The sequence below is a fragment of the Vulpes lagopus genome, chromosome 23, assembly GCF_018345385.1.
Source record: "Vulpes lagopus strain Blue_001 chromosome 23, ASM1834538v1, whole genome shotgun sequence".
Classification (NCBI taxonomy): Eukaryota; Metazoa; Chordata; class Mammalia; order Carnivora; family Canidae; genus Vulpes; species Vulpes lagopus.
This window is the reverse complement of record NC_054846.1, coordinates 40,787,591-40,800,796: the sequence shown is the minus strand read 5'-3', so window position 1 is coordinate 40,800,796 and position 13,206 is coordinate 40,787,591. Positions and strand designations below refer to the sequence as shown.

Here is a 13,206-nt window from a genome sequence, read left to right as displayed (position 1 = left end):
TAGAAACACATGCAAGTTTAAACATACACACTGGCCAGGTGACACCCAAGAACTGAATGCATTTCTAAGCTTTGCCTTTTAGTAAGAACAATGCTGAGTTAACATATTTCAGAATCAGAGGAAATCGGAAAACAAATCCAAGTTCATGGGCTGAATTATATTCCCTCAAATTCAAATATTGAAGCCTTGACCCTCAGTATTTCAGAATATGACTATATTTGAAGATAGTGTTTTTTTAAAGATAACTAAATTAAAAAAAATAAAAATAAATGAAAGATAGCTAAATTAAAACATAGCCCTTAGGTCGGGTATTATTCCAGTCTCACTGGTCGGTATCCTCATGAGAAGAGGAAATTTGGGGGGTGTCTGGCGGACTCAGAGGAGTGTGTGACCCTTGATCTCGGGGGTTGAGTTTGAGACCCATGTTCAGTGTAAAAATTACTTAAATAATTTTTTTAAAAGAAAGAGAAGAGGAGATTTGGACATTCAGAGAAACGGGGAAAGCACACACGCAGAAGAAAGATGACATAAGGACACAATAAGAAGGCAGCCATCTGCAAGCCAAGAAGAAACCGATCATGCTGACACCTTGATTGTGGACTTCTAGCCTCCAGAACCGTGAGAAAATCAATTTTTGTTGTTGAAGCCATCCAATCTGTGGTATTTTGCTATGGCACTTTGGCAAACTAATTTAGTGGAAAAACCAGATAATACTGATGTAATAATAGTCATAGACATTAGGCAGCTGGAGGCTCAACCAATGGCTTCTGCCAAGTTTTATAGGTCATATGAAATCGTACTGTAAGGAGGATATATATATTACATTACATCGCTGTCTGTCAGATGGAAAACTGGGTCATAAAGACAGTGGGATGCACTCTGCAAGTCAGTACTACCTGCTTTTTAAGTCAGAACCAAGAAGAGCATAAAGATGAAGCTTGTGTATTTCCCAGAACCCAAAGCACCCCCTGTTTCAGGAATTCTTATTAAAAAAAAACAAACAAAACAAAACTGAGTCATTATAATAATCATTTTTACCATAACTAAAAGTATACATATGAATAATATATAAACATAAGTATATATAAAGCAATTAAAACTCAGTTTAGTGAAGAATGGGAAACAGGCACAAATATGTCATCAAAGATTCTAATATTCGAATATCTAATACAACCACACAAGATTTGAGTTCAGGGACAGGGAACTCACTAACAATCTGTATACTATAGGGCAACTGAGAGTCATACAAAGCCATTCCTTATATTGAACAGAAATCCTTCACCCTACTATCTGCATTTATCTGAACCAGAAAAGCACATGTTCAACAGAGCAAATATTATTCTTCCATCATGTAATAATATCAAACGATAGGAAAATATCTTAAGTCTACCCTTATCCAAGCTAAATGTCTTTAATTTATTCAACTTTTCAGGGTGCCTGGGTAGCTCAGTTAGTTGGGCATCTGACTCTTGGTTTCAGCTAGGGTCTTAGGGTCATGGGATCGAGCCCCACATCCTGCTCCATGCTGGGAGTCAAGCCTGCTTAAGATTCTCTCTCTCCCTTTCCCTGGGTCCCTCTTCCCCGCTTGCACAGGTGCTTACTTTCTCTCTCAAAATAAATAAAATAAATTTTTAAAATTAATTCAACTTTTCCACCAGGCTCTTACTATTTTATTAATAACAATTTAATGACCATAAATTAACACAGTTTCTTATTGTCACCTCAGCATATAGCAGAGCTTCTATTGTACCTGCCACTAACCACAATCTAAATATGGCCTGTGAGGCCATTAATCAAAACCGAGATTTTTGTGCCAAGTATAAATCATACCGTTTTCACTTAATCTAGATTAGTTTTAAATCATAGATTCCCCATCCAGCATTTTAATAGTTTTTAAAGACTGTATCATCTTTACTTCTACTAAATTTAATCCAACAGTGTCATCAACTGTATTAAGATTCAAAACATTTCCATAAGTTTAATCGAAGATTTCCAATTATTGTGTCTTCATCATAACTTTTGTCATCAACATATCTGATTTTTTATACCATTTTCATTTCACTAGCTAATCAAGTGTTGGACAGGATGTGAACAAATAGAGTTTTGCAAGCCAAAACCATCTAGATTTATATTTATTATCATCATAATAAACTATATATAAAACCATAAAACAGACTGTTAACTATAGAGAACAAACTGAGGGTTGCTGGAGGTGGGGGAAGTGAGCAGGGGAGTGGGGTAAATGAGTGATAGGTATGAAGGAAGGTACTTGCTGTGATGAGCACTGGGTGTTGTATATAAGTGATGAATCACTAAATTCTCCTGAATGTTAACTAAGTAGAATTTAAATAAAAACTCGAAACAAACAAACAAAAAAGAATCATAATCCAACTGACCATTTCTCACATAACCTAGGAAGATATCAGTGTGACATTTATGACATAGTATTACAACAAGCTTCTGTACCCCCTAGATGGTAAACAACTTGAAAAAAGAGGTTGCATTTTATTCTTGTGTCCTTATAGCTGCTTCAAAATCCATTCAGTACTTTTTTCTGAAAATTAATGCATGAATAAGCTAAAATACTAAAAGATTTATATGAAAACAAAGGCATTTTCTTTGGAGAAAAATTCCTTCTCACATTTTTTTCTAGTATCTACGTTATACAATTTGTAACCATTTTTAGAGTAACTTTTTAGAGAGTAACTGTAGAGACTTGAAACTGACCTAATTTTATTTTTAATAAATAATATCCTAACATAAAAACATACACAGATATAAATCACAAACATGGAATTTCCCAAAGATACAGAAAAATAAAAAGATTTACACTGCATGAGAATTATATACATGTGTAGTTCTGGAAACTCTGAGCTTGTAATGTGTAACAGCTTTACGCTAAATAGGCCCTGCAATTTGCTGCATGAAAATATTTGCCAAGTGTATGTCCACAGATGTTTCCAATAGCACAATTCTCTATTTCCTAGGCATCTCTTTTTGTTCTAGTAATATACACATTATTTATTGTTTCATTTTAATTACTGTTAGAAAAAAAAAAAAAACCAAAAACCTACCGATGGAAACTATCCACCATTTTTAAATGGACACGGAGATCTTTTTTTGTTAAGTGATCTAACATTCTTGCATCTACCAAGCATTCCATAAAATAACTTCTGTATTGAGGTAACCCCAGGCTGGGAAGCCATTCATTTCCAATCCACTCGTGGTTCATATCTCCGTAAGCCAGAGTCTGTAGAAAAACCGGACACTAGAATTGTTTTATAGCAGTCAAGTTTCTTAGCCAACAAGATGAGATGGTAATAGAAGTATATTGCATATTATTATAACTAACATTTAATTACTCTGCTATATGGGGAAAAAAGCAGAAATAACATTTGCCCTTTAAGTATTTAATTTGACAAAATGGAACTCTGGGTACATGTACCATGGTATCTGCTTATAGAAAGTGATCGTGTTCACTTTGTATTCTTGGAAGAAATCACATCCTACACAAATATGCATTTTGATTTAAAATGGAATTAATGGCCTAATATAAATGCTGAGCTTAAAGATCTTTTGTATAGGTAAGTTTATTTAATCTAATTGATTTTTATCTGTCAGCTAATACTCCACCATTTCCTTCTCTTCTTTCTCTTCTCTTCTACCACTACCCTCCCTATGGTATAATGGCAAAGCTCAGTGTGAAAAATAGAAACCTTGGTAAACAGAGGAAGGAGCTACAAGGCTAGAGAGACAGAATGCTGCAGTCTGTGTGGACACTATTGTTATCTACTGAAGCACGCAGCCGGTGGTCCATAGAGGTCACTGGAAAGACTCAGTCTCTTTTAGAAATCAGTCAGTATAGACTCTGTATCTAGGAAGCAGGGTATGATCAACAGCAAAGACAAATAATCTAGTTATTTAATATAACAATGTGAATGAACTCATCCCACCACACATTGTTCATCTAGCCAAAATGAAAATCATCAACCCTCACCTCTAGACTAATTTTTAAAAAGGACTATTACTATCTACTAGTTTTACAGTATCTTTTATTCAGTTCTTTATGATACAACAAATTCACAATTGTAATTATAACTTGTATTTCTAATGAAAGTCTTAGGTGCTCCCTTTCTTCCATGTGTTCTTAAAAATGATGCAGTTCTTGCCAAAATCAAAACCAAATACCACTCTAACTTACTGAATGGTTAAATATAGGTCCTAGTAATGTCTACCAAAATTTTCTTATAGTCAAAGGTTTGAATCACATGCGCAATTGCACGCATTAATTTTTTCAGGCTTATGTTGTGTGGAAATGTAGAAACATGTGCATGTACTTGCAAAAGCACATGGTTGTTCAAAGTACAGATACTTGTCTCATATCGCCATCTCAGTTCATGGAAGTGACTTCTGACCTGCACTCCCAATGTGGACACACGTCCTTTGACCCCAGCCTGCCCACACTTCCCATTATACTTTAGAGTATATGTTTCATAAGGTTATTTTTTTAACACCTCCTATTATAGCCAACTTGAATGACTCCTGATTATATATATTCAGGGGTGATTTCAGAGCAATTTAAGTTACACTTCATTCTTCTATAAAAGAAAGAAAATTCCCCTTTCAAAAGAGGCCAGATATGAAATGATATTCATTTTCGTTGCAAAATATCATTGATTTAAAAAGACATAGTATTAAACATAACAAATTCAAATATACATATTAGCTGAATCCTAAGCAAAGTAGAAGATTTATAATATTATGATATACTACAGTTTCTTACTTTATATCCTCAGAGCGTACTCAATGATACTGTTTTAGAGTATATGAATTTCCTACCTGGGCCCAGCTTCCTTCCTCAGATTCTTTCTGTGTTAGCAGCAGGGAATGATTAATAAAGCAGATAAACATAAATTAATCTCAAATGAAGACAGTAAAATTATTCTAGCAGAAGCAAAATTGTTTGTTATTGAAAATGTTAATTATGACATAAGTAGATAAACACATGGATCCTTATTCAACCCACAGTAATCAATTTAGCAGTTTAAGGTCAATCACATAATTTCTAGTTAATTCCAACTAAACATACACACATATGACAAATGGGCTTTTTATGATACATTGGATCTGGTCATTTCAAACTTTTTTTAATTCTTAAAAGTATGTGGTTTTTCAAATGTAATGAACTACAATAAAAATTTCTGATTATGTATATACAAATATACAGTACATATAAACGTATACATATATACACACATATTTATATATGATAAATAAGTGTAACATAAAGTAAATTGATGAAGTACAAAAAGTAACTGTTTGCCTCTACTAACAAAGCTTTGTGATAATCAAATAGATTTTTAGCAATGGGCAACAACAAACAAAAGTAAACAAGAATAAAAGCAAAGCCAAAACACTGAACTAGAAATATAATTAGAAAATGACTGGCATTTTTATCTTTCATGAACTATGTAGTCAATTTTTCACATCTAGAAAAAACCAAAAGGACATTAAATTAGAAGAAACTGCTAAGAATAAAATGTCTGACCTACCCAATTTGGTTACTTTACATGAAAAATGACTATATATAATTGGTTTAAAAGCTGACAATTATAATCAGAGTCACTAAAAATTTCTTTCAGAGTCACTAAAAATTTATTTAAGCCTGTGCTTTGAATATCAAATGAATAGCTATTTGGGGTGGGGGGGGGGTTGAGTTTTAAGTTCTGTACTGGTAAAGTATAAGAAACTAAATGATTATATTACAATGAGTGTTTGGGGTGCCTGGGTGGCTCAGTCAGTTAGGCATCCTCTTGATCTCAGCTCAGGTCATTGATCTCAGGGTGGTGAGACTGAGGAGGCCCTCTTCGGGCTCCACGGTCAGCAGGGAGTCTGCTTGGGATTCTCTCTCTCTCTCCCTTTCCCCCTCCCTCTGTCCCTTCACTTTCTAGCTCTCTCTCGACTAAACAAATAAATCGTAAAAAAAAAAAAAAAGAAGAAGAAAAAAGGTGTGTTCAAACTGAACTTTTCTATTACAAGTTTAATTGGGTTTGATAACATGTATTATCTGTGAATATGCCCAATATGGAGTGATATCTGCTACTAAAAATTCCCAACGTTGCAGAATGATAAATGATGAATATAATTAAAATTCTTGATTATTATAAGCATGTTACAAACTCTTGTGATACTAACCATGTTATAACCACCTAGCACTGCTTCATTAGAAGCGTCCAAGTAAAATAAAACCTTAACGAAAAAAGTTAGTTTTCATGCATATCACGATGTAAACATACCCATTACTCAGATCTGTCATACATAAAATAGGTTTCCATCCAAATAGCAGCAAAATAATTTTTCTTCACGTTCAACAAAGCCGTAAGACTAACCGTTTTTGCTGGAGCTGCAAGATTTTCCATTTCTTCATGGGTCACCCAAACGTTGCCTGAAGGCTAGTGAGGAGGCCCAGGGGAGGCAGTAGGATCCACCAGAGGGAAGCAGTGGTAAAGAAGAAAGGCAGCAGTACTGTAAGTTAACAGCACCACAGCAACACGACAGTACTCTTGCCTCTACAGCATGCACAGGAGAGACAGCATTGCTGGTTTGCTCAGAGCTCCCTTTTTCTTCTACTTAAAAAAATTAAATAGAAAGAGGCATGCTGTGAAGCTCATGTGGGATAGATTTTAAATGATGCTCCTGTGATTACTAATCAGGACAAAGGCTAAATCAAGATTTGCATTTCAAAGGTATGTAGCTATCGGATCCATTTTTTTGTAATCATGAAGAACTGATTAGGTTTGATCTGTAGAGGTAGGTATTTATTGTTCTTCAGAAAACAAAGGCATGGGTACTTTGTTGTGCAATTACCAATATTTCATTCACAAAGTTTTGATTCTTCAATGTCCTTGAAAAGAGAAAATTGGTGGTCAGTACAAAGCTGAAAGCACTATCACACCCTGTCTGGAAACCACTATCAGTTTTTCCCAAATGATTTCTTCCTTTTATAATTCCACAAGTGTGTTGTTTTGCTATATTCTTATAGAGGAGAAAGAAGTAAAATGTTATTTTTAATTTAATAAAGGGCATTTTTTCAACCTTACTAAATACTATCAGAAAGTAGAAAACCTAGGCTTCCCAATTTCTTGGCAAGGCCCTACACCATTACAGAGACCGTGATGTAAGAGGGACATTTTCCTTTTAGCAGGCACTACTCTTTTATGAAATCTCATTTGCTTTCTAAATAAGATAACCCATGATATTTGTTCTATACACTGAATAATGCACAATTTCTAAACTTAAGTCCAGTTAGTAATGTCCAGATCAGGCATATTGTGGATGATAATGGCCACTGGGAACCACTTCCTATTAAATTCCACCATTTCACTGGGAAATCCTTATGTACATTGCAAAGTGGTCCAGGTACATCCATCCTAGAGCCACAATGGAATTTATATCCTATGCATTGCTTATTATTTGTTTTGGAAGCAGTCTAGAATCAGAAATAGCAAAACTGATGTCCCAACATTAGCCTCCACCGTGATTCTCTCTGGCCTTTTCTACCAACACATAGTAGTACCATTTTAATTTGCCTTCTGTTATAAATTGTGTAATTTAGTATAATTTGAAAAATAACTACATATAAACTAAACTGATGAATAGAATCCAATATAAGAGAAATCTTATTTATCAGAGAATTATAAGTAGTGAGGAATAAGTAATGAGGAATATATATATTCTCATATACATATGGTTGAGTAACAAAGAGGAGTTCAGTAGTGCCCCACACTGGGCATAGAGCTTACTTAAAAAAAAAAAAACCCAGAGGATAGGCATCATATATGTAAAATTTATATGTGTAAAATTCTCATTTTCCTACCATTTTGGAATTTAGAGTATATCTGAATTTTTCCCTGTAAGATAAAACTATGTACACCTATAAATTGTGTTTCACATACTGGAGTCTCCCATGTTAAGAGCCCTTCCCCTCTACTCCCAGCTTTTGGGAGTGAGGATCAACGTAAACAGAGGCATATGAATGTATGAATCGTTAAATCACTTCAAATAAATTGCTCTTATTAACTTTGTAAAGAGTGCACTATACCCAGAAGAACCTAACACTCATGTGTCACACACCCTTTACACTGGGTGACCACAGTGCTTTGCCTGAGTGGCTGCACTGTTTGTTCAAAGTGAGCCGCAGTGAAGGTTACTTGAAATTCAGTTAAGCTGGTCTCATTCTTACAATGATTTCTGTAGCTTCTATATTAACTGTGAATCCAAATAGTTAAGATCTTCCCTCCTTCTATAAGAAACAATCTGTTTATGCAACAATGTGACTATGTGTGTAACCACTATGGTATTGTGAATACAATGAAAATCCTTAAATAAACAAAATGCCCAAAATTAGGGATTTGGTTAAATATATTATGGTATTTCCATGAAGGAGTTACGCAGCAATTAAACATGATATGACAATTGTATATTTAATAAAATGAGGAAAATGTTCATGCTATGTGACTGTTTCAAAAGAAAAATATATGATATGAAATAATTCACCTTTATAAAAAGATAAGGAAAATAGACTGAAAAGGTCTCTTATCCAAAAGTTAATACTGAACAAAAGTAATAATTTTTAGTCCTTAATTAATAACATACTACCTGTCTTTGAGCCGTTAATTTCTCTTTGAAGCCTTATTCCACTACAAAGGGTTTTTCCCTTCTTTGGAATTCCACAGCTCTTTGCTTCTGCCTAACACTGAGGAATTAAACTAGATCATCTACAAAACCTAGTGGTGAGCAAGTCCTACTGCTCCTACCCTGGTTGTCCTCTCTGAAGTCAGGGCCATACGTATCTTCTGGCTTGGCAGAGTGACTTGTACAATCACCATTCTTAGGATGAATGTTTACTGACTACTCTCTACAATTTGCCTGGCACTGAATTAAGGCCTGGGGACCATGGGAAACTGGTAATATCCTTGCTCAGCTTAGCGGAAGATAAATTAAGAGAAAATTAGAAGATAGTTTTTATAAGTATACACAGTGGTAACACAGGAAGGGAAGCAAACTAGATTTTGGCTTTTTCAAGGAAAAACATTCAAGAATCATTCGATGAAGGAGGAGTTGGGGAAGGATGGTGACCCTGGAGTCAGAAGAATGTTCCAGGAGGAGTGAAGAGAAATTGCAAAAGCTCATAATCACCCGCAAGCAAGAGGGTTTAGCAAACTGAAAGTAGTTAGTTCTGTGTTTCTGGGATCCTGACGTGGGGGGGGGGGGTGAGGGGGTGGGGTGGGGGGGAGATAAAGCCTTTGTGGTGAACTGAGGCTAGTGTCCTGAGCTCTCTTCACATCTGACTCTTTTCTTTTCTTTCTTTCTTTCTTTCTTTCTTTCTTTCTTTCTTTCTTTCTTTCTTTCTTTCTTTCTTCTTTCTTTTCTTCTTTCTCTCCTCTTTCTTTTATTTATTTTTTCTGAATCTTCTTTAAACAACTGAGTATGCAGTTACTTTTAATAGTTTGTGACTTAAATTTCTTAAGTTCACATAGACAGTTTTAGAAAAATAGTGCTTCGTTATTCTACTTTCCATTAAGAAACGGACTCAGATGCTAAAGAAAAATAATAAAGCATATTCTACTTTTCATCTTGAAATTAGGACTTCAGATGTTCCAATTTTGCATTTTCCATAATTGTGTGTACATTGACTCTTAGGAAAAGAGGGTTGATATAAGCCAGCTGTGATGCTTCTCTTTCCTTTGGAAATTAAACTCTATCAGATCTGAATTCGGTTTATAATACCTGTTTTAGTGGCCTACTCAGCTTTTATGTCAAACATATTCTGTATTATTCTTTTGCCCAAGTGATACTTCAGCTATAGTCTACAACATGATAGACATTTAAAAATAATGTCATACATAAGAGTTTGTTAAATTATATCTTTTTCTACACCTTATTTAGAAAGAAGTTAAAATGGAATTATCCAAGCATGACAAACAAAACCTTTTTAAATAATTTGATCTGGTATTTCTGGCATTAGAATCCAGTATACTGGGAAGAAGTGTAAAAATAGAAACGATACGCATTACGCCAATTCCTGCAGACTGTTGAAGACCCAGAAGAAAAGGTTATTCTCCAGTTTAATTTTGTGTCTGAAAACTGCAATAAAGCAATACCACTTTTCTTTTACCCACAACTCAAATTTGCCTTATTCCTCCACATTTTGTTATTCTGCATAAGACATGGAACCAGAGAAATTGAGTTGACATCCAAAATCATATCCCTTACCAGAAGAAGATGGAACTCAGGGATGGACTAAAGAAAGAGTGACTATTATCTGGAGTTGTTCTTAGTATATGAGTTGGTCATCTGGCATGCATTTTTTAAAAGACATTTTGTTTCTTCCTAGCATTAGGACAGGGATAAAATTATGAGAAGTATAGGGACTTACAAATGAGAAGCAAATGGATTTTGAAGGAAGGTCTTCCACCATGTATTTATAAAATACCAAATATCTGCCTAATTTCATAATTATGAAAACTGCATAAGAAGTAGTGAATTCAGCACTGATTTTCAGAAAGCACTACTACCCCCAGCACATTTCCTTTTATTTTATTTTTGTTTTGTTTTGCTCTGAAAGGGAACATCCTTAAGCGTTAACGTGGGGTCACTCTGCATGGGGGGAAAAACCTGGACTTGAGTTAGAGACTAGCTCAAAAGTCTGTCTTGGTCGCAGCCTTCCAGTTGGATGGGCATCACGGCTCCTCACTTGCAAACCTATTAAAAGTGGCAGCGAGGTTAATGAAGAGCCAGCTAAATCTCTTCAGAATAATTCACACTGACATTGAAATGTGTGCTGCCACTGTCTCGCTCTGTGGACTTAACGGAGGCTACTAGTTGCCCAGCCAGGGGGAGAGGGAAGGAGCACAAGCTGACTCACAGTTCGGGACGTCGGGGGAGCTGAAGGACTCGTCAGGGAAACCATCTCCTGGATGGCTAGTCGCAGCTTTAGGCGGTGCAGGGGATTGCTGATTCCGATTTCTCTCTGGATCTCAGTGTCTGATAAAGCAGACATGATGGCACCACTTTTCACGTTGGCCCGACAGGCTGCTACATACCAAGCAGGCATTCCCAGCCAGAGCTGTTGGGCGGGGGAGAAGCAAACACATACACAGGTCATACTGATGGGGAACGTGTTCACGTCTCATACGTGCTAGGCACTAGTCTAAGTAGCTTACCCTTATGGACTCTTGTAGTGACCAGGCCCCCCAAAAAGATAGATGCTATTATTATTTTCCCGAGATGACACAGAGGCATAAAGGCCTTAAGCGACTTATTAAAACATGTCAGAAAAAAAAAAAAGGAAGTCAGGTAGGCCACAATGGAAATAAAAATCTGCAATCGAGTCTCTAGGGTGTGCAATTTACCAACTAATTTATATTATTAGGTTAACCATGATAGCTGTGTATCACCAAATCCACCTCTGCCCCCGTGGATTTAAGGACAAGAAGACCAGCCACAAGCTGAGTTTGGTAAAGGCTCATTTGACTTTGTTTAACGCGTGAATTCAGCTTATAAATCTTTGGGATTCTGAGTACAAATTAGTTCTGTCGCAGAGACAGCTCTACGGTCTCCAGCCGTGTGATTTTGGTCAAAGCCTGTAGTGTAGTTAAGGCCCATTTCTCACATACCTACCGATAGCATGTGATGGTTGTGTGAACTTAAGCTGATGTTCTGCGTGAACAAAGTTTTGGAGGATAGAATGAAGTGCTAAAGGAAAAGACTAAAGTTATAAACATTTGGAAAACCTGAGGTAAAGAGAGTAAGAAAATGAAAACTGCATTAGATGGAAATTAGAAATTCCAATTTTTCAACTCTGCTATGATGCTGTTGAAAAACCACCGAATCAGCAGTCCAACGAGCACAGCCCGGTGTCCGCACACATCTTCAGCACTGGGGGAATGCCGACTCACACGGATTGGGTTGCAGCGTTTGAATCACACACGTTTGAAAAAAGGAATATTGTCTCCATTCTCTCTGCACCCCCATCATTAGCTATGAGTAAGAAGCAGGGCCCATGCAAGTGAGCGGTTTAAATCTTGGTCTTTAAATGTCCAAAATATTGATTTTTGGGGACTATCTTGTTGATATGAACAGATTGAGCAAAAGGAGAGAGAGAACATGAGTGAGAGCAGTGACAGTAAGAAAAGAAGAAAAGCTATAAATTAGCAAAAATCAGTACCATGAGCTCTGGACTAGAAGGTTGGGCTCTAATTGCTTCAGTGTCACTGGTGAGTCCTGTAACTTCTCTAAACCTTGGCCTTAGTGTCTTCATTTGTAAGACAAAGAGATTCAGCTTTATTAGTTCTAGAGCTTTGCAGCAGGCAGCTTCTAAACTGGGTCCCAGGGATTTCCTCCTCCTGACAGAGCTGCCTTGCCTTTGTGTAATCCTCTGACCTTGAGTTGGCGCTGAAACCAGTGACTAATGAACAGACTATTGGGAAAGTGATGAGATGCCACTTTCCAGATTATGTAACAAAAAGAGGGTAGCTTCATTCCTGGTGGTCCTCTGTCCCTCCCTCCTCTCAGTGTTCTGGCTCTGGGGGGAATTCAGCTGCCATGTTGTGTGCAGCCTTGTGGAGATGCCCACTTGGCAAGGAATGGATGTTCCTGGCCGGTCACTGGCAAGGAACTGGATCATTGCTGTGAAAACAAGTGTCAGGTTGGAAGTGGATTCTCCCCATATCAGGCCTTGAGATGCCTGCCAATCCGGCTGACCCCTTGGTTGTAGCCTTGGGAGATACTTTCATCAGGGACCCAAGCTAAGTCACGTCCAGATTCCTGGCCCATTGGAGCCATGAGGAAAATAATTGCTAAATTTGGGGATAGTCTGTTAACATGGTAATAGACAACTAATCTAGATATCCTTTTATTTAAAAAATTCAATTGTACGAGGAGGCTACTTGTCTCTATAGGAAGACAAATGAACAAAACTGGAAGCCAAATCTTTGAGTCAGTATGGCCTGGGCTGTGACTGGAGATGAAAGACAGGAAGAAGGGATCTAAGAACAGCCATGACTGAATAGTTCATACTATCTTCCAGCAGGTGAGGCACAAGGAATTGACTTTACCTCGTTGGGTACCATTAGATATGATGGAAGACGGGACTTGACTTCTTAGTTTATAAACTCAAATTGTTCAAAATAAGTAAACATCTAA

The 13,206-nt window shown here is 36.6% G+C and overlaps 1 protein-coding gene across 11 annotated transcripts in view; it reads right to left on the bottom strand.

The window, feature by feature from the left end:
- Positions 1–13,206, bottom strand: part of PPFIA2 (PTPRF interacting protein alpha 2) — a 465,246-nt gene that overhangs the window by 16,422 nt on the left and 435,618 nt on the right. For 7 of the 11 annotated variants that reach the window (XM_041738828.1, XM_041738830.1, XM_041738823.1 and 4 more), the window contains 4 exons: positions 10,928–11,128; positions 6,390–6,452; positions 4,840–4,869; positions 3,075–3,268 (listed from right to left, as the gene is read on the bottom strand). In XM_041738828.1, coding sequence (XP_041594762.1) covers positions 3,075–3,268; positions 4,840–4,869; positions 6,390–6,452; positions 10,928–11,128 — 488 coding nt within the window. The remainder of the gene's footprint in view (positions 1–3,074; positions 3,269–4,839; positions 4,870–6,389; positions 6,453–10,927; positions 11,129–13,206) is intronic. The other 4 variants (XM_041738826.1, XM_041738827.1, XM_041738833.1 and 1 more) reach the window with 2 other exon arrangements.